General features: G+C 47.0%; 2 protein-coding genes across 2 annotated transcripts in view; both read right to left on the bottom strand.

The window, feature by feature from the left end:
- Positions 1-12,657: 12,657 nt before the first annotated feature.
- LOC128706944 (thioredoxin domain-containing protein 5 homolog) lies at positions 12,658-14,070 on the bottom strand. The gene is made up of 2 exons (XM_053801891.1): positions 13,916-14,070; positions 12,658-13,747 (listed from the first exon to the last, which is right to left on the bottom strand). Exons 1-2 carry the CDS (start codon positions 14,068-14,070, stop codon positions 12,658-12,660), a joined length of 1,245 nt encoding a protein of 414 aa, XP_053657866.1.
- Positions 14,071-22,679: 8,609 nt separating this feature from the next.
- LOC128714188 (serine/threonine-protein kinase tousled-like 1) overlaps positions 22,680-25,316 on the bottom strand; it is a 31,738-nt gene continuing 29,101 nt past the window's right edge. Inside the window, exons 3-8 of the mRNA XM_053809067.1 lie at positions 24,540-25,035; positions 24,272-24,450; positions 24,010-24,202; positions 23,735-23,940; positions 23,072-23,291; positions 22,680-22,985 (exon numbers count right to left, since the gene is read on the bottom strand). Of these exons, the coding sequence (XP_053665042.1) occupies positions 22,680-22,985; positions 23,072-23,291; positions 23,735-23,940; positions 24,010-24,202; positions 24,272-24,450; positions 24,540-25,035 (1,600 nt within the window). The remainder of the gene's footprint in view (positions 22,986-23,071; positions 23,292-23,734; positions 23,941-24,009; positions 24,203-24,271; positions 24,451-24,539; positions 25,036-25,316) is intronic.

The raw sequence follows: 25,316 nt of genomic DNA, 5'->3' as shown, positions 1-25,316 counted from the left end.
GAGTGGCTGGGAGTAGGGGCTGACATGGGGAGGAGACACACGCACGATGGGGCAACATTCGATCGCTCGGTCGATGGGGGACCCGCAGACGCAGGCACGCAGGCCGGAGCGAACGAAACAAGGCGGGCTGCACACAGAACACCGAGAGTGGCGAGACAAATTCCGATACGTCGATCGTTCGATCATGCCGACAGCTGCTGGGAGGGAAGGGTGTGTATGGATGTGTGGAGGAGGGAGGGGAGAGGGGGGGGGGGATGTTAAAAAGTAGGCACGATCACGATAACGTGCATTTGTGTGTGTGTGTATATCTGTTAAGACAAGTCAACCACCGCGTGAAGATCGATGTTGCTCGAGATGGTGCAACCCGTAGGGGGTTACGTGTGTCACTGAACTGTAGCACTTTCACCTGCCTGTTCGGGTCACGAGCAAACAGACAAAACCCGAAACGTAACCGATCGATCAACCGGCGCGCCGAATGGCCGATCGTGCTAGCATTCGATCGGGAAGCGAAATGTAAGGTCACCGTCTCCTCGGCACCCGGGTGTCGAGAGTTCGAATCTCTCTCACCTCCCCCGGGATCTCCCGGGTGGGGTTTTGGCTGCCAGTGCAGGAACAGAACAAAAAAAAAACTGGGGCTCGACAAAACGTGAGTCCAAAAGTTGACACAACACTCGCCCGTACACTTATCTCGCTCCATCTATCAATAAATCCGTCACATGTGTGTGGGCGGGAATGGGTTGACTCGAAGAGAAAGAGAGAGAGAAAGAGAGAGACGAGACATTAGACACAGCACTTGGATTTGTGGATTGCAGTGGATTCGCGCGCGCGGATCTAGAAGCATTAGACTGCCATTTTAGGGATTCTCTCGCCACTATCCTCACCCCCTTTTCCGATGCCTCCAAAAACCCCACGTCCTCCACGCGTGGTGGTGGAAAAAAAATTAGACTTTGCGTGTGTTGAAGAAAAGGGGGGAAAGCGCAAAGGAAAGTGGAGGGAGTTTCCTTTTGCGGTGTGTTCTGGTTTTGTGACTGTGACCCGCCGCTTCGTTCCATTTTGCCTCACGCCGTACACTGCTGCAACCCCGCATTTTCACGTCCGGTTCGGAAAGATCTTGCAATGAGCGATTATTCTTGCTACTGCTTTCCTTCAAGCGATAACTGCACTGCTTTGCTATCTAGCGATCGAATCGCTCCCGTGCGTACGTGCCTCAGGATGTCCTATTCTTGCGGTCGTTGCTTCGCCGTTGTTTTTTTTTAAATCGAACCAACTCCATCCAACAACCACGCACGGCACCAACTGGATCGTTCGTACGGCTCAGCTGTTCGCTGTGTGCACCGATCGACTCCCGGACTGCTACTAACACGGGTAGCCCAAACGCCCCAGCGTCTGATAGCGCGCTGGGCTCGCACGCGTAACGATGCCCACCGAAGACACTCGAGCCCCGTACAGCAACACGACACGTCTGGGGCTCCGGGTGTACGCGCACGCTCCGGCTTCACCCGCACGATGGTTCGTACCTGTGCTCGCACGCGGAGCTCTCCAAACGTACTGAAGCGTGGGTCCGCACGGCGGGTGCCACAGTTGCGCGTGAGTGCTTCGGCTTTATCGGGTTCGGCACACTCCGTCCAAGGGCTGACTGGTGAGTGTGCATCGTGCGCACGGTGAGCTGTTCGCCCGCGGATCGAATGGACAAAATTTGTTCCACAAGCCTTCGCAATGTTTCCGTTCTACTTTAAGGCTCGTCGACGGGCTCTAAAAATCCTCTTCTATAAAAATGTTTAATAGGTCATGCTAGAACTAGATTTATTTTACCACGAAATCGGATAGTCTGGGAAATGAGGGAACGGTCCGGATGGGATTTTTCCTAAGTCCTGTCGTTGTGGGATAAGCATCGCTACCTACTACACTACCGAATCATCTTCGTTTTTATTAAATATATATTATTCAACATAGCTAAATCCTTTTAAACACCTGTTAAGTACAAATCATACTGATAAGACCATGCAACTCCACTCAAAAAGGTTATAAAAACACTTGCTTAAATCTGCAGCCTTTGTGATATTTCGGTTCACAGCTGCATCATTTGGAATATAAAATAGGCAGCATTGGAGAAAGGGATGTAAGCCCAACAGAACAGTTTGGGAGCAATTTTGGAAGCGGTGGCTAATTATTTTCTAAACTATTTATGAACATAACACCTGATAAGGATCAGAGATAAACCTCAAGTAGTAAAAAATTAAATGAGCGAGCAGGGAAGAGTAAAGCGGATTTATTTTGCTAAAAAATTTCCAATTCTACAACCGATTTGAAGAGATGGTTCGGAGATGGTAAGTAGCAGTTGCCGTGACATTAAACACTAACGAACACCCGAGACCAACAATTTAACAAACGTTTAGCGGTGTATGTCACCCACAACCATTAGCATGAGCAGATTGCTTTTAAAAGCTTTTCAAGGCACTTAAATGCCATATTCTAGTGCATGCTGCCATGGCATCGTGGCGGTCCTGAACATCAAGAACGTCAAGAAATGAATCGAATTTGGAATCGAAACGAACCGAAATCGAATCACTCACGATTCAAACTCATAATACAAATCTAATATTAGTTTTTATGGCTAAGTTTTGACATCTAACGACAATTTTAGCTCATTGTTGGCAAGGGTAACCGTGAGTGGCCAAACTATCATCGTCTATTTGGATCACCCACTGGTCCAACTGGTGGCACACTGCTAGGCAGCATCCAGCCAACGAAGAGCAACATTTAATAATTAATTCTAGTTTTACGCAAACAAAAAATGTTTATGGTTCAATGTATATTAAAAAAAAACATTTTGTAGAAAATAAAAATAAAATAGCTATTAAGAGCCATCTTCAAACGCAGCATCCCACTACAATGCGCGAGCCCGAATGAACGGCAGCGTATCGTGCTGAGTGCCGCAGTGCTGACCGCGCGCGATGCAAACGGTGAGTGCCCGGCGAGTGGTGTGCGCCCCACAGGCGGTTGGCCGGTTTTTCGTCCGGTGAAGCAAAACAAGAAAAAAAGAACAAAAACAGCACCCCACCGAGCAAAGTGCCACCCGAATTGGGGCGCGTTGGAAATCAAGGGAACTATTGTAACGATCCCCGGCTGGTACCGACTGGGTGCAACAACACATTTGCATTCGCTTCCTATAATTTGCTTCTAATGTTGCGCACACACACTCCCACAACGTCCCACGTCTTAGCGTCTTATGCCGCTTTGGCCGAATGTTTGCGTTTTCGTAACCGGCGGCACAAACCAATACCGCCCCCCCGAACGCATCCGTTCGCACTGGCGTACGCTGGCGGGTTAAACGGTGGTCACCGGCACCTGCCCAAATTCGGGTTGCATATGCATCAGGCGCAACCCAGCAAAAACCCTCAGGCTCCCCCGAGCAAATCGACAGGTTTGGGTTTTTGCAGCAATTGGTTGCCGGCACTGGGAACAGACATCGGGTTGTCCTTATGCGGGCACATAAATTATGCAGCTCGTTTCGGGCCAAACTGGGGTGGGGGGGGAGTTGGGGGGATTGCTAACCGTTTACTGCCCTTCATAGGAAACGAAGGGTTCTAGCTTTTCCCGGCATGAAACCGTGCGCTCATAGAGTACAGTAACGTTTCTTTTCTCTCTCTTTGTTGTTTTTCTGTGCTTTCCTCCTGGTTTGTGTCAGCAAATGTTGGTAGGTACGTAAACATAACCTCGGATTTTTTTTTCCTTTTAGCGACATAAACCGCACCAGAACCGGGAATATGCCTAACGGAGAGAAAGAGCTTTTTTACCCCGTTGCCTCTCCCCGTCGCTTATTTTACGTCCAGTTGGGGTAAAAAAAATGGAGTAGCATTGATGTAATTGAAAGCCCGAGCTGTAATAGATAAGAAATGTTTCCACTAGGAGGAACGGAACGGTTTTATGGTAATGATAGACATTCGGGTTATTAACTTCAATAACGTTCACCCTTATATGTACTCCAAAGACATTACTATGATAGACTATTTTACGCTCCACGCTTCATTTAACCTTACTTTACCTACAGGTTTGCTTAAGCATTGTACTCTTTGAGATACTTCCGCAGTATTTACCTGCCGTTTTTAATATATAATTATGTTATTTATTATAACATTGATATTTTTTAAAGCTAAACTAACCTAACTAACCTAATTAACCTAATTTTTCTACCAGTTTGTATCAAGCGTCCTATCTAGCCGACGAATCAATCGAGAAGAACGAGTGTGTCCTGCCGCTTCCGTTATTAGCCTTAGCTGTCACTATAACGCTCCTATACTGTAAATGTTATACCAGTGGTAACGCTATAGGGCAGCTTCACATAGCTTTTACCACATGATTATATTTAAAAATTATGCGTTACCTAGGTAGAACAACTTCAATATTCTTCTGGTGAAATAATGCCTTAAATATAACAGCAACTCTCCAACACATCCGTCAATAGAAGATTTTCGAGCTCCAAGAATGTTTAATTGCATTCCCAAACCCATCACTATAAACCGCCCTTAAGTACTAAATTTAGACGACGTTTGACGTTTGGTGCCATGACGGTAGCATAACTTCCAGGCGTTACTAACCCGGAGGCGTTACTATATCGTCACTACCCCCTTCAAAATGGCTTACTACAGCAAACTGTCACACGTGGCATGACATTCAAAAGACGCTCCGGCAAAGATTCAACCCATCCACGACGGCTAAGAATAAGCTACGTGATTTTGTGTTCTTTTATCCTTTTTCGCTTCCCGCAAACAAGGCCCCCCCCCCCGATGCACCGCACACAACTGCTCACTGCAGAGTGGCTTTAAATATTTAAGCACCGACAAAGGCGGTTAATCGGGTGCGCTACCCGTAAATAGACTGTCCCTTGTACTGCAAACCACTCTGCCGCAAATGCTGGAGCGCCAATAGCCAATCGCTACACCGAGCGTTTCGCAACGTGCGGTGGGCTGGTGACTGCAGCTAGTGCAGTCCAGCTAGGTAGCTGGTAGTGCGCTGATCCAGCAACGTGTTGCAGGTTTCGTGGCCTGATGTGCGGAAGCATCGGAAATAATTTTCTGTTCTCTTCCCTTATTCCTACTCGATGCCCTAATTCCTCCCCTCCCCCCTCACAACCTTCATTATGTTTCCCTTAAACGCTTTGAGGTTTTCGAAGGGTGAGTAAGCGAAGCTGCTGCCCCAGTATAAACAGGCCCACACCGGTGGAGGTCGATAGGCTCATCCTTGGTACTGCGAGCTACAGCAAAACCCCGGTGTGCTGCACGTGTACGTACGTGCACACGAAAACGATGATCTATCCTGCTGCCTCCCTTTCCCTTCGCTATTTTGCTCGCCCCCCCCCCGCCCCACCCCCTCTCCCTTCCACCCATTCACTGCGTTGTTTATTTGTTGCATCTAAGGTAGCATCCTGCAAAATGGACGCTGATGACGATAAATGAGAGGCTGTGGGTAGTAGTAACAGGTGCGAAGGAAGGCGGTAAGGGTGTGAAGAGGACGGGTTTTTTTGGGGAGGTGGTGGAATAGAGGAGAAGAGGGAGGGGGGGGGAGGTAATCACAGCAAAGGTAAGTGCCAAAGGAAGGGCTTTTGCACTATTTTTACGACAAATGCAGGAGTGGGTGGGCATGGAGGAGGAAATGCGAGGAGGGGGGTTATAAAAGGAAGGGGTTAGGGAAAGGGTGTATTGCATTTCTGGCAGCTATTCATCTGGTTAATGGATTCCCTGGCATGTCCTGTTTGTCGTTTGTCCTGTTGTCTCGTACCGGGCCCCGCGTCCAGCCACGCGAAAGGGACGAAGATTCGCGGCACACTTTTTTTTGTGCATCGCTGTTGCTGTTCCAATTGCGCTGTGTGTGTGTGTGTGTGCTTTGTTTTGTGCAAGGTTTGTTTACTTGTAATGCACCTCGTGCAGCTTTTTTCCAGCACAACATCACGCGCCTTCCTTATCCACCTTCAATAACTCCCTCCAGCCGCGGCCATCTTGCCCCGGGAATGTTAGACGTGAAAGTGGGGTTTTAGTACACTCCACGTCTTCCTCCCTCATTCTTTCTCTCTCGCTTTGTCGCTCTTCCTACCGCACGCACTACTTTCGTTCGAGAGGTTATGGTTATGGAAAATCGCTCTCCATTTGGCTCATTCATTGGCGAGCACAATAAATCCCCGTCCCACAGCCAGTTTCTTCTGCTTTCTGCCTCAGTTTTTCTTATTTTCTCTTCGTGGGGGGTGGGGGTTTGTGGGTGGTGGGCACTGTTTTTTGTTGCAAAAACGCATGTACATTACGGTATGTGCATTATGCATTCCACTACTTCATTTTTGTTTGTTCCCTATTTCCCAACCCAAATCCCCTTCCCTTCCTCGTTCTTCTCCACCCTACCTCCTCGCCAACCCCACCCCACCAACATCCTCTTGCTTGAGCCAATCCAATCCCACCACTATTTTTGCCCGGGACATCTATTAAAGTTCCGTGCTCGCTCGCTTCTTGCGGCAGGCCTCGGGAGAAATGTGCAAAATGGAGTCCGCCTTCCCCGCCTTGCCGCCTCGTTTGCCTGCCTAGATCAAGCAACTGACAACGATTCATCCCGGTGACACATCAAACGGGGTGACAGAACACACTCTACCGGCACGGGCTGGCAACGGTCCGTGTCTCGCAAACTCGCGCGCGCACTTCTTCCGTTGGCGTCCTTCGAGCGAAAATGGCGTCCTTCTTGCGTCACGTGGGATATCGGGGTGCGGGGTGACCGGTGGAGCAGGAAAGGAAATGGAAGGAAGCTTTCTTGCAGCAACCATTATGTAGCCGGGGTTTTTGCCAAGGTTTTCCCGGAAGTGGAGAAAACGTCCTTCGGGAAAGTGCAGCTTTTGGGGGTTGCATTCGATCCTTCGCATACAGACACACAGGGTGGGTGGGGGAAGAGGGGAGAGGTACGGAGGAGGAACTGCATCCCACCTTTTGTGTGTCGTTCGCTAGCGAGTTCGGCGTGTGTTTGTTTATTTGCTTTTGCCCGCACTTTAACGCTTTTCCAACGTCACTTTACTGCACGCCGCACGGATGGACATCACGGTGCTAGCAATAAAATCCCTTTTTTCTGCTTTTTTTGGTATCTTTATGGTTCACCAAAACCCATCAATGTCGGAGGAAGAACAGAGGCCGTAACAACAAATAATGTCTATTTAATATCACGAGGCATCTGTGCGATTCTTCTGATTAAGCATCGTTGACGCGTATTAGATTAGCGTGAAGTTCGCTCGAAAGCCATCATCTGGTGAAGCCCGTTGTTGAAATGTACAGGCACTAAAGTTGTGGAAGTTGGCCTAAAACAATCTCCTCTAAGGCCATATTCTGAAACTTTTATTAAATTAATTAAGCTGTCAAAACTTCAAACGTCAAAATAGCAAAACATTGGAAGTTTTGCCCAGAAGACTTAGTGAACTACTGTCTTGAGAACTCCAGTTCTGATACTATTTTAACTACTACTAAGACATTCAAAATTAGAATCAAAATTTAAATGTATTGAAAAGGCCTCAGTCATGAAACATGTTCGAAATAATGGGAAATCTTGAGGAATTGTTGGCAGAATTTGGTTTGAATGAGCCTCAAGTACAAAAGTATAGTGTGAGAGCCTTACGGACTTAGACTTACGGTTTTGACAGGAGTTCTCTAAAGTGCCTCTGTCCATGTGGACCACCTAAACGGATTTTACGGGGTGAGTCATCCAGGTGGTCATTCTCATGACATGACCAGTCCACCGGAGCCTGGCGAGTCTAATAAGCTGTATGAAGCCTCCTAAAGATCTCACATGCTCTCCCATCCAACTCCTGTTCTGTCCCGACCTTGTCCCGTAGGTTGGTAGTATGAGTCAATCACCCTGTCTCGAGTGTCACAGTGCCTAGTGCGGAAAGCATCAGGAATTCTCGAATCTTCAATAACGACACCTGGCCATAGCAGTGAACTCAAGTCTTTCGGTAATTAAAGGGCAAGTTGCACGACATTTCCCTCTTGAAACATCTTTTTGTGCGATTGAAGGAACTATGGCGAATATTCTCGCGGAACATCAAACATTTCCAAGATGCTGATCACACGCGAGGTTCCAAAAACGACATTTACGGATAGTGTTTTTATAATAAACTCAAGCATATCTACCGTACGGCACCATAAAGATCTCGTCTAAACATCAAAGTGTATCGAGAGTTGAATGAAAGGAACACTGACGAGGGAGTGAGCGACTCACACTCCACGATGAAGCTTACATCTAGTCAAAAAAAGAAAGAACTGCTGGACACTCGGTGAGATGGCCGACTCTCGCCGCTTGGTAATCAGTCATTGCCTTTCGACATTCCGCTGCGGCTGGTGAAAGTAAAGCGAACGTACCGAAGAAAACGAAATTGGATGAACATTTCTAGCTGTCTTGTTGGCGCTGTTAGCATTCTTTGGTGGCAACGCCAACACCAATCATCGGCTACGGTGGATAACTCATGAACCCATGTAACCCCCGGGGAATGAGCGGCTCAATCTGTCTTTCAGCGGACGCAACGAATGCATCCTGAAAGTTTCACCCAACCATGGATGCGTGTATGCGTTTAGAGGTATGGTCCCGGTCCTTGGATATGTGTGTAATAGATTGTAGTGGCTGGTAGAATAATGGCGGTCGTTTCCTTTCCTTTTATGTTTTTGACATATCGTTTAACAAAAATGAAGGATATTTATCTTATGCTCCCCTCGGTCTGGAATTGCTATCCCTGCCACTCCAAACCCCAAACTCCCAACCTTTAGCTCTCAAGGTTTCAGATCTCTCTCTCTGCACACATGTGCTAAGCACAGTCGAGTGAGTTTTCCACCCCAAAAAAACGGTTCCACTTTGGAACGGTTGGTAGAGAAATTAAATGAAATAGCTAATCAATTTAGGACTTCAAAAAACTGTACTCCAAAGCGTACTCACTCCCGCACTGACTACCCAGCAAAGAGTGGCGCAAAGAACCTCTCCCTTCCGCCCGCAAAAAAAGGACCATTGATGATGGTGAAGCCGCGGAATACCGGCCTGTATCGGTGTCGTCACAATCGGGCACGTCCTACCAAGCATCACCAACGAACACCATCGCCCACAGTGCAGTCCCTTTGTATGCAAAGTGCCCCGGTGTGTACCCGAAAACCCGAAAGCAGCAGAACGAAATTGAATCAACTTTCGGCAACATGTCATGCAAACTGCACACGACGAAGATGGGGAGAATAGGGGGAGGGATAAGGTAATGTGTGGCGTAATGCTTCTGCTGTCAAGTGAAGGTTGACAGCTGGTGTAGGGCGAAGGAACCGTCCAACGCCGTGTGACTAATTGACTAAAAGCATACCAGCGTACGGAACTAAACAACACTCACCCATACACACGCATCGCTTAGAGTGCGAGCCCCCCAGAATACGGAGGAAGGAACAGGGCAAAAAGAAAGCAGAAACCTCACACAAAGTCCCGAGGTGCCCGATACACACACTGCTTAATAGACTTAATGACATTTATTACGACCCATACTGCAGCGGACGCCGTACGCTGTTCACACGCAAATTCATTTACCGTGCGGTACGTACCGCACCGTGTTCAAGTGTGTGTGTGTGCGTGAGTGTGGTATGGTGAATACTAGAAGACCCATTCGATTAGAACCGTTTTTCTTCTTTTCCTTTGCTCCTTGGCGCTGTTTTTGAACTACACTTAGCTCGTTGAGTAAGTTTCGCTGTGTGTGTTTACATCTCCCAACCGCAAACAGCGTTAGCCGCTGTAAATGTGAGGTTACGGGGAAGCATAGGGAAGATGTTCGAAACACACTCGACCCGTCTAGTACTCGAATGTGAAGGTTGCATTGTTTGAATTTTGGAGCGATGCTGAGTCCAGCTTCTCAACCTTCCATGCTGCAGGAGTCCTCTAAACCGCTCATGGTCGAGTGTCGTCGTCTGCCAATATATCCCGGCCATTCTGGCAGGCGACTCCATCTTAATTTGGACCTACCACACCTCCTCTGTCCATGTGGAAGACCTAAAAAGACTTTACGGGCTGGGTCGTCCGGTGTCATTCTTATGACGTAACCAGCTGATCGTACAGCTCGTAGAGTGGTAGTGGCATCTCCATTGTCGTTCCCCAAATACAGCTACATCTCAAGCGCGACTCGTCACTTCTGGGCGAAGTAAATACTGGAACTATACCAATGCTGTCTATGCCATCAGTCTAGGATCTAGGATGTAGGAAAGATCTAGGTTAACTTATAGACCATGATCCCCGGAAGTACCTCCGAGTTGGTAGATATCTCTATATAGGTCGTGGACGAATTCTGGGTGAGGATAACCTTTACCTGATACTGACATTAGGCTGTAACTCAGTATCCTGAAAGCCTTGGTTTCTGAGTAGCATGTTGCCGAGGAGATTGGACACTTCTTTACAGACAACGCCTCTGCAAGGTAATGCTCCAGTACCACTGCGGAATTAAGCATCCTGGGCCGCAGGTTTGAGTCTGTGGTGCTCAACTACCTCTACTTACAATAAGACCAGGCAGCTGGAACACTAAAGAGTTCTTGGAACTTCGAATGTACTCTTTGAAAAGCGGCATTTAACCTCGAAACTTTCGGAGATTCCGAATATGCTTTTGCACTACTCGGGCTAGTGCACCTGTCTACAAGATAGCAGCATTAACATTCTGTCCTAATTCAACCCTCTCCGCCTGCAAGAAACGTTCTCACTGGATCACCCATTTCGGTAAGGCATCACAGCGCCAAACTTAAACACGCCACCAATTCCATCAAACCGTAGCCATAATTACGCACACCGGCATCGTAAACACGCAAATCACAAATCGCCTCCGATGACCCGAGCCCGTCGTCTAGCTGTCAGGCTGCCGTCTATCAACGAAAACAACCTCGAAAGTTTTTTTTCTTTCGTTCCGTAGGAGCAAGGGGAAAGCGAAGCGGTGGAAATGGGCGGAGGGAAAGAGAACCCGAACCGTACAGCAAACGACAACGACGCCAGCGACAACAATCGCGCACTTATTTGGAGTCGAATTAATTTAATTGCGATAATTGGTGGATATTATTTACATTCGATGGTTGGCGTTCTCCGCCATTTTTTTTTTTTTGTTAACGTCACTGCAAGGCCACGTGGTGCTGGCGAAATCGGTTGTTCGAAAGGGATTTGTCACAGTGCGCACAGGGAGCTGGTGTGGTTGGGAAGGACTCCAAATTCCATCCAGTTGGACGAGGACAAACACTCACACACAGCTATATAGAGACAGTATCGTGAATGGTGCACGTGCGTGTACCATCATCCGGACCCATGGAGAGGACCCCCCACCCCCTCCCCCCCCGCGAGCCAAAACCGCAAGCCTGGTACGGGGTAGATGACAACATACTCCAGCAGCAGGGCTTCGGCGGTGTGACGGGATTGACAATTGGCGACAAATCGATTGGCGTCGACGATTTACATGTACGGTGCACGGTTCAATTATGTGCGCACAGTTCCGTCGCCAGCCGATGCAGCAACAACAACAGCAACAAAAACGGGATGGATGTAACCACACGTCACTTCACGCCAATTGTTGTGTCGATCGTGTGTACGCCAGACAACAGTGCGCGGATTCCGTTCCCATGTTCCATGTGCAACGACCCAGAAGCCGGCGCGTTTTAATGGACCGACCACGCAAACTAATCGCCAGACGCTGGCGCTAGTTTGAAGTTGCAGCAGGGTACGGTGCGGGAGTTAAGTATAGGGTAGCGTTCTAGGACATTGCTGTTAAGTGAGAAGGCTTTACGAAAGAGATACACTAAAGAAGAACATCCATAACCTCAACTCTTCCTTTTCCGACGAACTTTTTAGTATTCTAATTTTGTGGATAAACCAATAAACGCAACAAAACGGAAGATGCTGCCGAAGAATAGTGCTGAAATACCAATGGAAAACTATTAGAAACCTCGAGGAAACCCCTAATACTACATTCACATGTAGCCTCCAATACTGTATTTGACTAATTTTAATGAAAATTACTCACAACACTTGGTGTTGTACTGTTCCTGATGGGATTTAGTACTAGGCCTGTCGTGTGAAACATAGGCGCAAATACGTATACAGCGACTAGTGCCCAACACATCAAAACCCTAATACCACTCATACAATCAGCCCCTTGTAACGCTTAAGCGAACGCGTAACGCGTCATAACGCAACGAAGTTTTTGATCTCACATATAGATGGCGCTTTTCTATTTTTACAGGGTCAACGTTATGTCGATTTTTTTCTCAAAACTGTTGTTAATTATTATAAATGATTTTATAAGTTTTATTTATTTCAATATGAGACGTACGGCGTAGATTATCAGGTGTTTTAAGGTGAAAATACTACAGACATGAACCATGCTGTGTTAAAACGGATTGGTAAACTGTTCCCACTCAACTTTGGGCATCTTTCATCAAAACACAAACCCAGTACCCAGTGGGGCTCCTACTTATGGGCAACTTTTTTATTGAAGTTTAAAGAAGAATCATTTCCCCTCATTCACACACACACGCATATCCGCAAAACGTACCCTTAAACTGCAAACGACGTTACAAGTAAATGCAGCTCGACGGCGAAACGGATTCAAGCTTCACCTTGTTCTGCCATCTTCGGTCGACCCGTTCCGTTTTACAGCTCATCGTGTGGCCCATTATCCTGCAGATGCTGCATTACGAACTCGTGCAGATCGTCGAGCGACCGGTGGCCAAAGTACTCGGTCACCTTTTCGCCCTCGTGGTACAGAAAGACGGTCGGGTAGCCGTTCACCTCCTGCTCGCCGCACAGCTCCTTATTCGCGTCCACCGTACAGTCCACCTTGGCAATCTTCACGTCGTCCCGGGCGGCCAGCTTCTCCGCCAGCTGCTCCCAGGTCGGGGCGAGCCGCATACAGTGTCCGCACCACGGTGCGTAAAACTTCACCACCGTCACGCCCTTGGCGATCGCGTGCGCAAAGTCACCCTCGCTCAGCTGCACCACCACCGACCGATTGTCGTCCCGCTCGGCACCACCCTCCAGCGTGCCCTCCTTCTTATCCGCCTGGTCGTCTTCCTTCAGCCCGCCGGCCATCCGGGCGACGTACTGCTTGAGATCGCCGTGCGTACGGGGACCGGTGTACTTTTCAATCTTTTTACCATCCTCGATCCAAAGCAACGTTGGGTAACCCTTCACCTCGAAGTCCGTACAGATAGGCCGGTACTGTGTGCAGTCGATCTTCGACACGCGAATGTCCCGCTCATGCTCGAGGCTGCGGGCTAGCTCTTCCCAGGTCGGGGCCAACTTCGTACAATGACCGCACCACGGTGCGTAGAATTTCACAAAATGTTTCCCGCTAGAGACGTGCTTTGCGAATGTGTCCTCCGTTAGCTCGGTGAGGGGCGAGACAGGTGCGGGCGGCGCGTCCGGCATGGCATCCTCCTGGGAGCCATCTTCCCCTTCCGTGCCCTTCGCACCGTCACCCGTCACCGACAGCTGCTCGTCCAGGAACGCATTGAACAGGGCGAGATCCCGCCCTCCACGGTACTTGGTGCCACCTTCCCCATCGGATGCGCCCTTCCGGAACAGCTTCATCATCGGGTAGCCGGTGATATCGTGCTGCGTGCAGAGATCCCCATCGGTCGTACAGTCGACCCGGCCGATCTTTACCTGGCCGTCCGGTTCACCATTCCGTGCCTCGGCCAGGGAGGCCCAAACCGGGGCCAGCTTTTTGCAATAGTCGCACCTTTACCCGTTCGGAAGCGGAACAAGTAAGAAAAGCACGAAAAGTAATAAAATAACACCATCAAAATGTGGGGAAGGGGGAAACAGACGGCCGCCGGTAGCTAAACCGGTTTTGTTTAAAAATAAATCACAGCACCGAAAGAGTGCGGGAGAAACATTGCACACTTACCACGGTGCGTAGAACATGACGAAGTAGCTGCTACCATCGAGCTCCGTCTGGAAGTTGTCCTTCGTCAGATGGACGCTGGTCGTATCCGAGTGTCCGCTGGCCAGCGTGACCAGCAGTGCCACCATTACGGTGACGGTTCGCTGCATTACGGCCATTTTATTTTCTTCCGGCACTCGGCACAAAACTAGTACCACCCGTGTCGTCGGCCCTGAATGCGTGTTAGTGTGTAAGCAGATTCGTCGTTCTTATCTGTTTCGTCGCGATGGGCACTCATGCGCCGCACTTTGTATCACCGAGGTTTTTATCAAACCACCCACTTTACACTCGTAGGTTGTTTGATGGCTTTGGTTTGATCGGGGAAGCAACAGCAACAACAAAAATGAACCGCCCAGGCTTATCACGCACACGCAGCACTACCGGAGGGAAAACACAAATGCAGCCTTCCGTTATGTCTAGGCAGGCGGATCTCAGTGGGCCTTCGCTGCAAAGGCCGTTTTGACAGATTCAGGGAAAGAATAATAAGAATGACAGGTGCGTTTGCGTACGAGTTGCCAGGGCGACAAAGATTTCCCAAAGGATGCGTGTCGCTGGCCAACTTCACTGTGCTGATTCTGTTTTTTTTTTCTTTAATTTTAGTGCATGTTAGATTCTATCCTTGCTTTTAACTACAAGGGCAACGGAAGCAAAAAATCTAAACATTTTTAATTTTAATTTATCACATTGCATGGTCAGTCGCAGCCCAGTGTGCAACAAATGTGTCCAGGGTATGTGAAAAGCCTGTAGGGTGGGTGACGGGGTCTGCAAAAACCAGTTTTCCCACAATTTAAATTCAATTCAAATCCCAATATAGAATAAATAAAAACTAAAATGCGACAATTTTTATTTCATTACCTAAATAGAGATCATCAATGTGAGCGCCTAGAAGTATGCAATATTTCTTTTGTTTAGCATTACAGAAACATAGCCTAACACCAATTGCATAATTTTAGGCCTTTGCAATAAAAACACCTTCGTTAGGAGTGTCTTTTTTATTGTAACACTAACCTGCAGTATTTCATGAGTCTCATTAGCTTGTTTTCGTTTTCTAATATTGTTAAACAACACTAATCAACAAACCTAGAAATTTATGTTAATAGAATAAGAAAACTATTTCTTATCCTTATTTCACTTTCAATTTCCTTGTTTATTTACAAGCTTTTTCATATCGTTCTACAATTCATTCTCGAAGTTATTCCCCGCACTAAGTTGTTGGAATGTCGAACATGTTTAGGAAGGAGATAGATTATTTCAAATTATTTAATATAATAGTACGTCTATCTGCAAAAGTTTCTTTTGCTGGTATATCATTCCAACTGACTCTTCTTCTTTAGTCGGTTTATAAAAACTTTGACGCTTACGACTACATTCGTCTCGTTTCCTTTACTGAGTTGGGAATGTTGGAAAGAACTAAAGTTGTTTGATGTAAGTACATCATTACGACTTCTCATTCCAGTTTCATTGATTTCTCTGGTTCCTCGCTGAAAAAACATAACGCCGCATTGAAGTTGTTGATGATACTTAACCATTTACCTGTATCATTGTATCCGTATCTTCATTGAGTTTGCATCGGGTATAGCATTACTTTATAAATGCGCTGATAATATCCAGCTGGCCAGACAACCCTGTTACGTACGTGATAAGCGTTCGGAAATCACTCTGTGTCAAACTTCGCTACAGCGTATATGGTAACGCCACAAGTGCCTTTAGCACCTGTTAGCCGCACATATATAGCCACACCGATGTTAACGGTTTAACTAAACAGCGACACTGATTTAAAAATGAAACGTATGCATCGCAAACCACCAAAGGAGACCCCGATTTACATCATGCATTACGAAACCCCATTTCGCGAAAAAGGAAACGCAACAGTTGTATAAAAATCTAAACATAATATAAACACTAACACGTCCAGTACAACAAACAAAAACAATCAAAAAACAAAAAAAAGAAAAGCATCAAGTCTTCGATATGTTGTTTTTTTGCATTTCTATTGCGACAGATTTTATCCTTTCGTTTCGCGCGCATTGGTATTTTTTAAATATTTATTTTTTTTATTTCAATTTTTTAATAATTATTATTACATATAGAAGATTTTTCATATCTTAAATAATTTATTATAATTATTTATCTGTATTCGCTTTTTCTGTTGCTTACTTGTTTCCTTGCGCTTGCATGTTTTTTTTTCTTTATTGTGTATGCGTGTCTGTGTGTCTGTACGGTGTAAGTGAGTCTGTTATGTGTAGTGTTGTGTGGGGTTTTTGTTTTATTTTCTTCATTAATCAATAGTTCTTTTTTTAATTATATTTATTACTTTAAATTTATTAAATGTTTTTTGCTTCTTCCTTCCTTACACCCCCTACGTTTCACACACTGCCTTGGTTTTGCTGCTGCTGCTGCTAGGGGGGGGCCATTTTATAATTATTATTATTTTCTAGCTCCATTATTTGCCAGCCTTATTCATTATTTTGCGTTCGTTCTGGGCTTTTTTTTTGTTTGCTTTCATTGCCAGCACATCGATCCCACCCGTACCGCGCATTGCTGATACCACCCCCAACCTCACTCCCTGACGCGGTATTACATTGTGATTTAACATTTAACTGCCTAGCGTGAGCACGCGCGCACTTAAGTGAAAGGGAATTACCTTCACCCTGTCCTCACTCTCTTTCTCTCTGTCTCACGACACGGGGGTAGTAGGGTTGCTACATTAATATTTTATTTATCATTATCATAATTTCTTTAGCCTTGTTGTTGTTGTTTTTTTCGCTCTCTTCGTTTTTCGTCTACTTTTTCTGGTTGGTTTGTCCGCTTTCTCCATCCCAGCTTTACCGGGAAGCTTGCTGATGCCCTTTTCCTCACCCTCAACTGAAGCCTCCCTTAAGCCTATAACACGTACAACTACCGTCCCCGCACTAGGATTGGTGTAATGTTCTGACCGTTTTGCAAGCGTATGTGTGCTCCACTATTGGTGTAACGTCCCCGCGGTCAGTTCGCTAACAAAGCCACAACGTATCTATTCGGAGCTTTTTCAAACACAACACCGCACCGTGTTTTAAATCGTGCTCTCGATAATGCTACCCATCCCAACACAACCTCCACTACCCTAGAGGGTGTTCGCTGCTCGACTCTCTATTTGTTCTTCAGTTTCCCATGATAAAACGCTTCGTGCTCTACAGGACAAACGGGACACACTAGTATATATGTTCAAAACACTGTTTGCTAATGGTGAGGAAGTCACTGCACCATGTACTGGTCCTACCTGTCGGGTGTGTGTACATGTGTGAGGGGCAGTTCCCGGTTTGCATCTGCCCTGTTGAGCCACTCCAATACTTCCAAGGTAAGTGTAAGGGTGCGGCCACCTTCACCTATCAACTGTATTCTTCCTTCACCCTAGTGCATTCTCCTCTCTGGTCTGCAGATATTTATCGAACACCCACACGCACACACGTACATGCATTATTCAATTAATTTTAGAATGTTTTCCGTTGTTCACCTAATTTTCCCACCTTTTATGCTGTGTGTGCGTGTGTGCATGCGTTTTCGTTCTTCGTTTCGTTTCGCACTTATTGGTAGCAAGCCGCTAATGTTTTGCAACGTTATTCACTAAGGTAAATGAGCATGTTGTGTTGTGTGGATTTTACTTTTCTGTTCTTTTGTGTTACTTTCCTCCCTTTTTTTCCTTGTAGAGTTATTTGATGTGTGTTCCATGTAAGATGGCGATTCGCACGACAAACACATATACACGCGCACGCATACACAAAAAGGACACATCCACACAAGGAGTGCATCCTCGTGTGGCTGTGTGTGTGGAAAGGGGGGGTTGTCTTTGAGTTTGATTTCCGTCTTTGATTATCGCCGGATGTGTATATTTCCGTGTGGTTTTACAACAGATAAAAAGGAAAACATCTTCTTAAACGGCTGAGATCTACTGGTCCCCTTCTTATACTCCTGCAGGCAATCTTCCAGCACGAAAGCACCACCTAGTAGATCTTAACGCCAAGAAGATGGAACACCTTTTCAAAGGGAGAAAAAAGGGATCCGCAACCGGTGTAAGTGTGTGTGTTCGTCTTTCCCTCACATTGCACTAATTACATGAATGTTACGGTGTTGCTTTTACATTGTCCTCTTGTTCTCTGTTTCTCCATTTAATCTTCGATTTTGCTATGTACAAGCAATGAACTAACATACGGTGTGTTTGGTTAATATGCCTTTTTGCTTGTCTAAAACGGGGCTAAACTATTGAAATTATTGAGCTGCCAGGGTTGTAGTAACGTTCGTCAAACTACCTGCGCATGGATGACCGCCAAGGCTGGTTTACATGGGAATTTCAATCCTATTGCTTCTACTACATCACCATTGGGAACCCGAGAATGGCATTGTTCTGGGTATGTTTTATCGATCAGCAATAAGAGCAGCCTATCGCACTGGCATTAAACATTTCAAACCAAAACAGCAAAAAAGTGTAGTGTTCCCTCTCTTTTGTTTCCTTCTATTACATTGTTTGCTTATATTGGAGAGCTTGATCGGATTAGGGCTCTTGCTAGCGTTGGGTACGCTGCTTTCCGAATTGCTTGAATTGGTCGCCTTCTTTTGTTGTGTCGTTAGGAAGATTGCAGCGGTTGATGAGCATACAGAGAATGGAACTCGCTCTAGAACTTGTCTATACAAGTCTTTGTCTCTGCCCTTTTCGGGGTCCTGGACAGGGATAGAGTATCGTTAGCATGTTGAACATAAGTTTTTCCCCCTGGATTACTGCAGGGCGGCCCGGTGGTGTATTGGTCTTCAAACGACGACTGGACCGGTCCAATACCCCGTACGCAGGACTGACTATCCTGGTACGTGTAAATAAACTCAAAGAAAGTCTTTAGAATCGCAGCCTCTACACCGCGCTACAACCAACATTAATGTTCGTTTTGAGCCATTCACAGAAAACGGAACGACTTCGGTAGTCGAAGTGCGACATTTAGAAACTCTGCAAACTGTTTTGTCTGCCCTATATCACCTTCTGCACATTCGGGCGCTAACAATGCGCCCATTGAATGTTTTAGTTTCAAACAATAACCCCCCGTTCCGCGTGTATACCCTTCACGTGCCATATCTCCGCTGGCAGCGAAAGCTGGCAGATTGGGCACTCAAGTGTGAAGGAAACGCTAGAGAACGCACGTAAGCAGCTTCACTAGTATTCGCAGCAAACATTAGATTAATATTTACAATAAGGATATAAAATAAACCATTAACGTATAACTCTTTCGCATCATTTGCTTCACCGCTAAAAGTATGTCTGGTGTAGGCGTTTCTTGTTGTTTTTTTTCTCTTCTCTCCCTCTCTCTCTCTCTCTTTCTCCCTCAGTAACTTCCTTATTCTACTGCAGGTGACAAACATGCACACCGGCTCCTTTTTCCGCTAATTAGCTCCATCCCTCGGCTTTGCTATTAATAATCTGTACAATTTAGGATTTACTTTTCGGGCGAGGGTGGCGTTGGGTGGCGAAGGAAGGGATCGGCTATTTCATTTTGGCTCCCTAGTCTGCTGTCAATCGCGCTTGTGTGTATGTGTGTGAGTGTGTTGTTGTGTGTGTGTTGTTTTTTACAAAACCCTAATTACTTCCGAGTAGTTATTTGTCGTTAGATTTAATGCTTACAAACTAACCGTTCTTACGCTTCCTGTACATATTGTATGAACTCAACCCATTTTTTCTTTCTCTCTCGCTCATACATCCCCTTTTCACCCGCATTCAGGATGCAGTATGAAGCTTCCCAGCTTCTCGCAAGAGTCCTGTATCCATTGCCGTATCGCCTGGGAGCACGCATATTTCGATAACTTTCTCAAGCGCACCGGAAATGTTTGCTATTCTCTCGGCCCAAACATGTTGCAGTGTTCGCTTTCGTCTAAAAAGCTGTACCTAATGTGGAGAATTTCCTTGAATCGGGTGATGGAAAACAATAAAACTTGAAAATCCCAATGTTCCTACAAAGCTACAACACGGTCACACGCGTCGTTTATGTTTCTATCGAAAAGAAACCTGATTAGTTTAGCGTGAACTAAACGCACGCCACGTTAAAAAAAAAGATGTGTACCGTGTTGTTGCTAAAATACGCTTAAGCTGCATTATTCTGCTCAAATAGAAACAAATTGACAATAAATTGTGAATTAAAGAAAACATACAGTCGGTTAACCAACTTTTAAACATTGCTAACAAACGTGGAATGCAATAAAAACCAATAACGAAATTTCACATAAAAAACGTAGAAAATTATTAGCCAAAAATATTATTCAAATTTGCATATTTATCAACTTTAAAACGGATACATTCTTGTTTGGCTCCACAAACCGTTGTCATGCCCAGGCCTGCCTTCCTGTACGATAATCAATTGACAATTTCGTACGTTACCGACTGTACAATGCTAGATTAATTTGTTGCAACGAATGTGACTGTTTATTTACGAAAAATAAACAGCAAATGCAACGAAATTAAATTCATCTCAAACTAATCCTCAGCACGTCCTCTAAATTTCGCTTCTTCTGTATTGTTTTTGTAGTGCCCCGAAATGATCGCAGGATCGGCAGTGGTGAAAAGGAAGGAAACGGTTCCCGGATCCGGTTGTTCTCTTTGTTGTTCTGGTTTATGTTTGGCACTAGAAGGCGATTGGCGATTTGGGGGATAGAAACTGTCGCCCACTGAATGCATCTTTTTACCTGCGCAGATACAATATATCTACCGAAGGGTTTTTATACCACAACCGGAATCCGGAAGAACCGAAACCAACCCGGTACCAATCCCCATAGATACATGTAGGGTCGTGCCGGCATGGCTTGGCAGGATAAATGGAGAAGGTGGGAAGGGTACGGGGAGGGGGCTACATAGTGATAATAGTGCGACTCATATAACGAACACCTATAGACCTAGAGAGTGTGTCATATGCCGCAGGCAAAACAAAAAAAAACTATTTACATTTTACCAACGAAGGTAATTCCGAATTAAACAAATAGGCTCTTCCTACTCTATGCTCTTTTAAAACTCGTGTCCACCATTGCGCCTATCTGCCATTTAATAGTAATAGTAGTTGGGGGAGGGACACCTCATGATGGGGTCCTCTTACGTTGCGCGTCCTACCAATATGTTTTTGATGTCCAGATCGTACGGTTCTTCCCTGAATGATTTCGGTATAAGATATAGTTATATATCTCTCGCGCATGTATATGCCTATCTGTCTGTGTGTATATTAGTGCGTGTGTGTGCGTGCGTGTGTGCGATTTACCATAAAGGGGGAATGTGTGTTTTCCTAACTTTGAAGTTTCTAAGCTCGCTAGCATTATGCTGTGCCGGAGAGTAGCGGATTGTATGAGTGCTCCATCTTTTGCTGGTGTGATACCGTGCTCACGCACACACACACACGGTCACGAACACATACAACACGTGCGTCACCGTGCGCCGGTGTTTATCCACAAGCGGTCGCTAATCGTTTCGCCAGTGCCGTCGCCCTGCAAGCAGTGCATGGGCGGCAGCGGCCGCAGCAGCTGCTGCCGTTGCTGCCATAATCGAAGAAGACGATGACGAGGACGAGGGTGGGGGCGACGAGGAGGATGGTGCCGTTTGGGACGGCGGTAGCAGCAAATTGTTGCCGGTGGTAGTGCTGATACTGGCCGGAACGGATCGACCGAACGTTCTACCACTAACACCCTCGCCACTGCTCGCCCCCCCACGCAGCAGCAGCAGATGTTGTTGCTGCCGTTTCACGCCCTTTGCCACCGATAGGCCCATTTGATTGATGTTGTTGTTGCTGTTGCACTGCAGCAGCACGCTAGTGCCGGCTGTGGTGCATCCATTTCGCGGGTTGCCACCGCCACCGACGTTGCTGTAATGGTTTGGCAATGGATCCGACAGCTGCTGGAACTGTAACAGCTGATGGTGCTGTTGTTTGTTCACGTCCGTTTGACGGCGTAGCAGTAGCGATTGATTGTTGGAGTTGAGCTGATGATTTATCTGCGACTGTTGTTGATGCTGCTGCTGCTGCTGCTGCTGCTGCTGCTGCTGCTGTTGCTGCTGTAGCTGTTGCTTTATGATGATACTTTTTCGGCCACACCTAGACGGTGCCGCAACAACTGCTTTGTGGTTGAACGATGGCAACACGCTAGCGGGAAGAAGTTCGTCCGTTGCGTGCAACAGCCGACGGCCGTTTGCACGGCCAGCTAAGGGCGACGGAATGATGATGCCTTTCTTCGCGTGTACGCTGAAAAAGCTGGAGCCCGTGGTGCTGCTGCTAGCAGTAGTAGTAACCGTGGTTGGCAGACTGGTGGTAGTGGGTTCGGTGGCTGTGATCAGCACGATACGATCGTTTCGGTTTGACTGCTGGTTAGCGTCACCGCCGTTTGCGATCGCAATCACTCGACTGCTGCTGATGGAGGGTGGTGGTGGTGGAGGTGGTGGTTGTGGTGCTGGTGGTGCTGGCGGTATCAGCACCGAGCGGTGCCCTTCACCAGCATGCTTCGATGCACTTTTGTTGGGCTGTGCCGTAGACACAGTCGACAGGTGCGTAGTGGAGCCGGAACATGCTACGGAGACAGCGGTTAAGACGGTGGTGGTGGACGCGTTAGTAGTACTGATAACTGGCGATGTGGATGCTGGTGAGATCGGAGACGCGACGGTACCGAAGGTCGTCGACACGACTGCTCCAGGTAGGACGGCACCCTTCCTACTGCTGACACCGGTGCTGTGGTGGAAAAATAGCTAAGACGAGCTGGACTGGTTCATGTTGCCGAACATGCCGGTGGAAAAGGATGTCTGTTGTCCGACCTGATTACCACCGGCCCCGCCAGACCCACCGGAACCTCCGCCACCGCCACCGCCGCCGCCACCGCCACCGCCGGCACCAGTGCCGCTGGTGCTGCTGTTCTGTCCGCCCGCATGCTGATTCTGCGCGTTAGAGGACCGGTTGTGTTTCGACACTGGTGGCTGCAGGTACTCGTGCTTTGCCAGTGCGAACACATCCATCCGGTCCTCCTTACGGTACGCCAGACAACCCCGTATGAAGCTCTGTTCAAGATGAAAAGCATAAAACAAAACAACGTTAAGGCTATGAGTAAAAACGGGTTTTTGAGGCAATATATGCGAACACCTACCTTCGCCTCATTGGATACGGTCGGTTTATTGGCGAACTGCACCTCTGTCGCCTTGAGAATTGTATTTTCCTCCAGAATTGTCGCCTGGGACTGGTTGTGACCGAACGGCTTCTTGCCATACAGACACTGGTAAAAGATGACGCCGACGCTCCAGACATCCACCTTGGACGAGATTTTCGGTGGATTCTTACCGACAACGAAGCATTCCGGTGGCAGATACCTGACCACCCCCACACAATGTACAGTGTGATGGAAGCAGAGCGTAAATGGAGAAAAAATGTAAAGAGCAAAAGAAAAACAATTAGTAAATTTGATTAATAATACCAATACACATACAAACATATACCGCTTGCCAGAATGGAAATGACTCCTCAAACTAATTTTCACTCTAGGGCCTATCTATGGTAACTCAATATCTATCCAAAAAGCAAAAATCTATATGTGTACCACTCGGCCGCTTCTAAAATATCACAATAAGCTAAATTTGATAACTAACATAACACATTCAATACCCGAATGTGCTGTCGCTCTGCCAGATACTGATCGTTATAAAGGCTACTTCATTGAGATCTACTTAATAGTTTTGTCGCTATTTGGGGACTACCACCCACACACAGACACACACGCCGCCGGGTAGGGCTCACTGCGCGCTTCGTTGCTCACCAATAAGTTCCAGCACCTTGTGACGTAAGGTCCATACCATGGTCGGGGTTATAATTCTCTTCGTCCATCACCTTCGACAGACCGAAGTCGGTAATTTTGATCTCACCGCACACATTGCCCTCGGTAAGCAGAATGTTGCCCGGCTTCAGATCGTAGTGTATGATCGGCGGTTTGATCTCATTCAGATACTTTAGTGCCGATACGACCTTAAAAGAAACAGCAAACAGCATTAATTAGCCATTTTAGAGGCGGGAAGAAACAAATTATGTACCCACCTGCATTATGATCGATCGTGCCTCCTTTTCTGGGATGGTTTTGTGCTGCTTCAGGTAAAAGTCCAGATCATGTCCGTCGCAGTACTCCAGCACGGTGCAGAATGAATTGGCATCGATTTCAAACACGTCGTACAGCTTTACCACTCTCGGATGGTCGAGCGCTTTGTGGATGTTATACTCCCGAAGCGCATGCCTGTTAAAGAGCATAGAGATGCGATATTACTAGTTCAGAGTATACACATCCTACCCTCACCCTACTCACTTGATATAGTTCGCCTTCTTATCCTCCTTCCAGTCTTTGTTTAGCTGATGCACTTTGCATGCAACGTACCGCTGCTCCTTCAGGTCGAACGCTTTGTGCACCTCGGAGAAACCACCTTTGCCGAGCAGCATCAGCAACAGATACCGATCGTTCAGGACCGGATGATTGTTGAAGCGTGACTGCATTATGTAAAAAAAGCAAAAAGGAGTAACGGATATGGATTTGATAAACTCCGTAAAAGCAGCTACACCAGTGTCGTTCTACCTACCTGATCCTCGTTGTGTATTCGCTTCAGCTCGCGGATGTGGAGATTACGTTCGCGTTCCAGCTTCTCCATCTCGAGCTGCAGGTCAGCGTCCTCCTTCTTGAGCGCACTCTGGCGCAACTTCAGTATCTCGTCACACTCGTAGTACTCCTGCAGCGTGAACGTGCTGTTGCTGCTGACGACCGGGTCCGGCTTCAGGAAGGTACTGTCATTGCCATTATGCATCGCCGATCCACTGCCACCACCGCCCACATTGCCCGCACTTCCACCGACCACACCACTGCTGCCCATCGCAACAACTGCACCGGTGCCGACGCCGGTACTGCCTGGACCACCGCCACCCCGATCGCCAGTACCGCCGGTTCCTCCAGAGCCACCGCTCGTCGCCGACGAATTGTTGCGTTTCCGGCCACCCTCACTGTTTGTGGGCCGTTTCTTCATTAACAGCTTCTTCTGACGATCGATTTCCTCGCGTTCGGCAGTGATCTCTTCCTGGCGCCTAAAACGAAATAAAGGAATGAAAGATTTTCAGTAATACAACATATCTTTACATCAACATCCTGTCATCCTGTTAGCATAGGAATTTATAGTAAGTACGAATCTATAGCATCACCACTGTTGCACCATACACAAAGGCGATTGTGTCGTTTCGGCCGGTTGTTATTGGTAGCCATATGTCATTTAGTGGTCGAATTAATCTCATGCTATGATCGATCTATATCTTGCGTACTCTCTATACAACTCTCTATCTCGCCACAATAGCGTTAATCTATTTTGCAC

The sequence above is a fragment of the Anopheles marshallii genome, chromosome X (assembly GCF_943734725.1).
Source record: "Anopheles marshallii chromosome X, idAnoMarsDA_429_01, whole genome shotgun sequence".
Lineage (NCBI taxonomy): Eukaryota > Metazoa > Arthropoda > Insecta > Diptera > Culicidae > Anopheles > Anopheles marshallii.
This window is presented reverse-complemented; position numbering and strand designations above follow the sequence as displayed.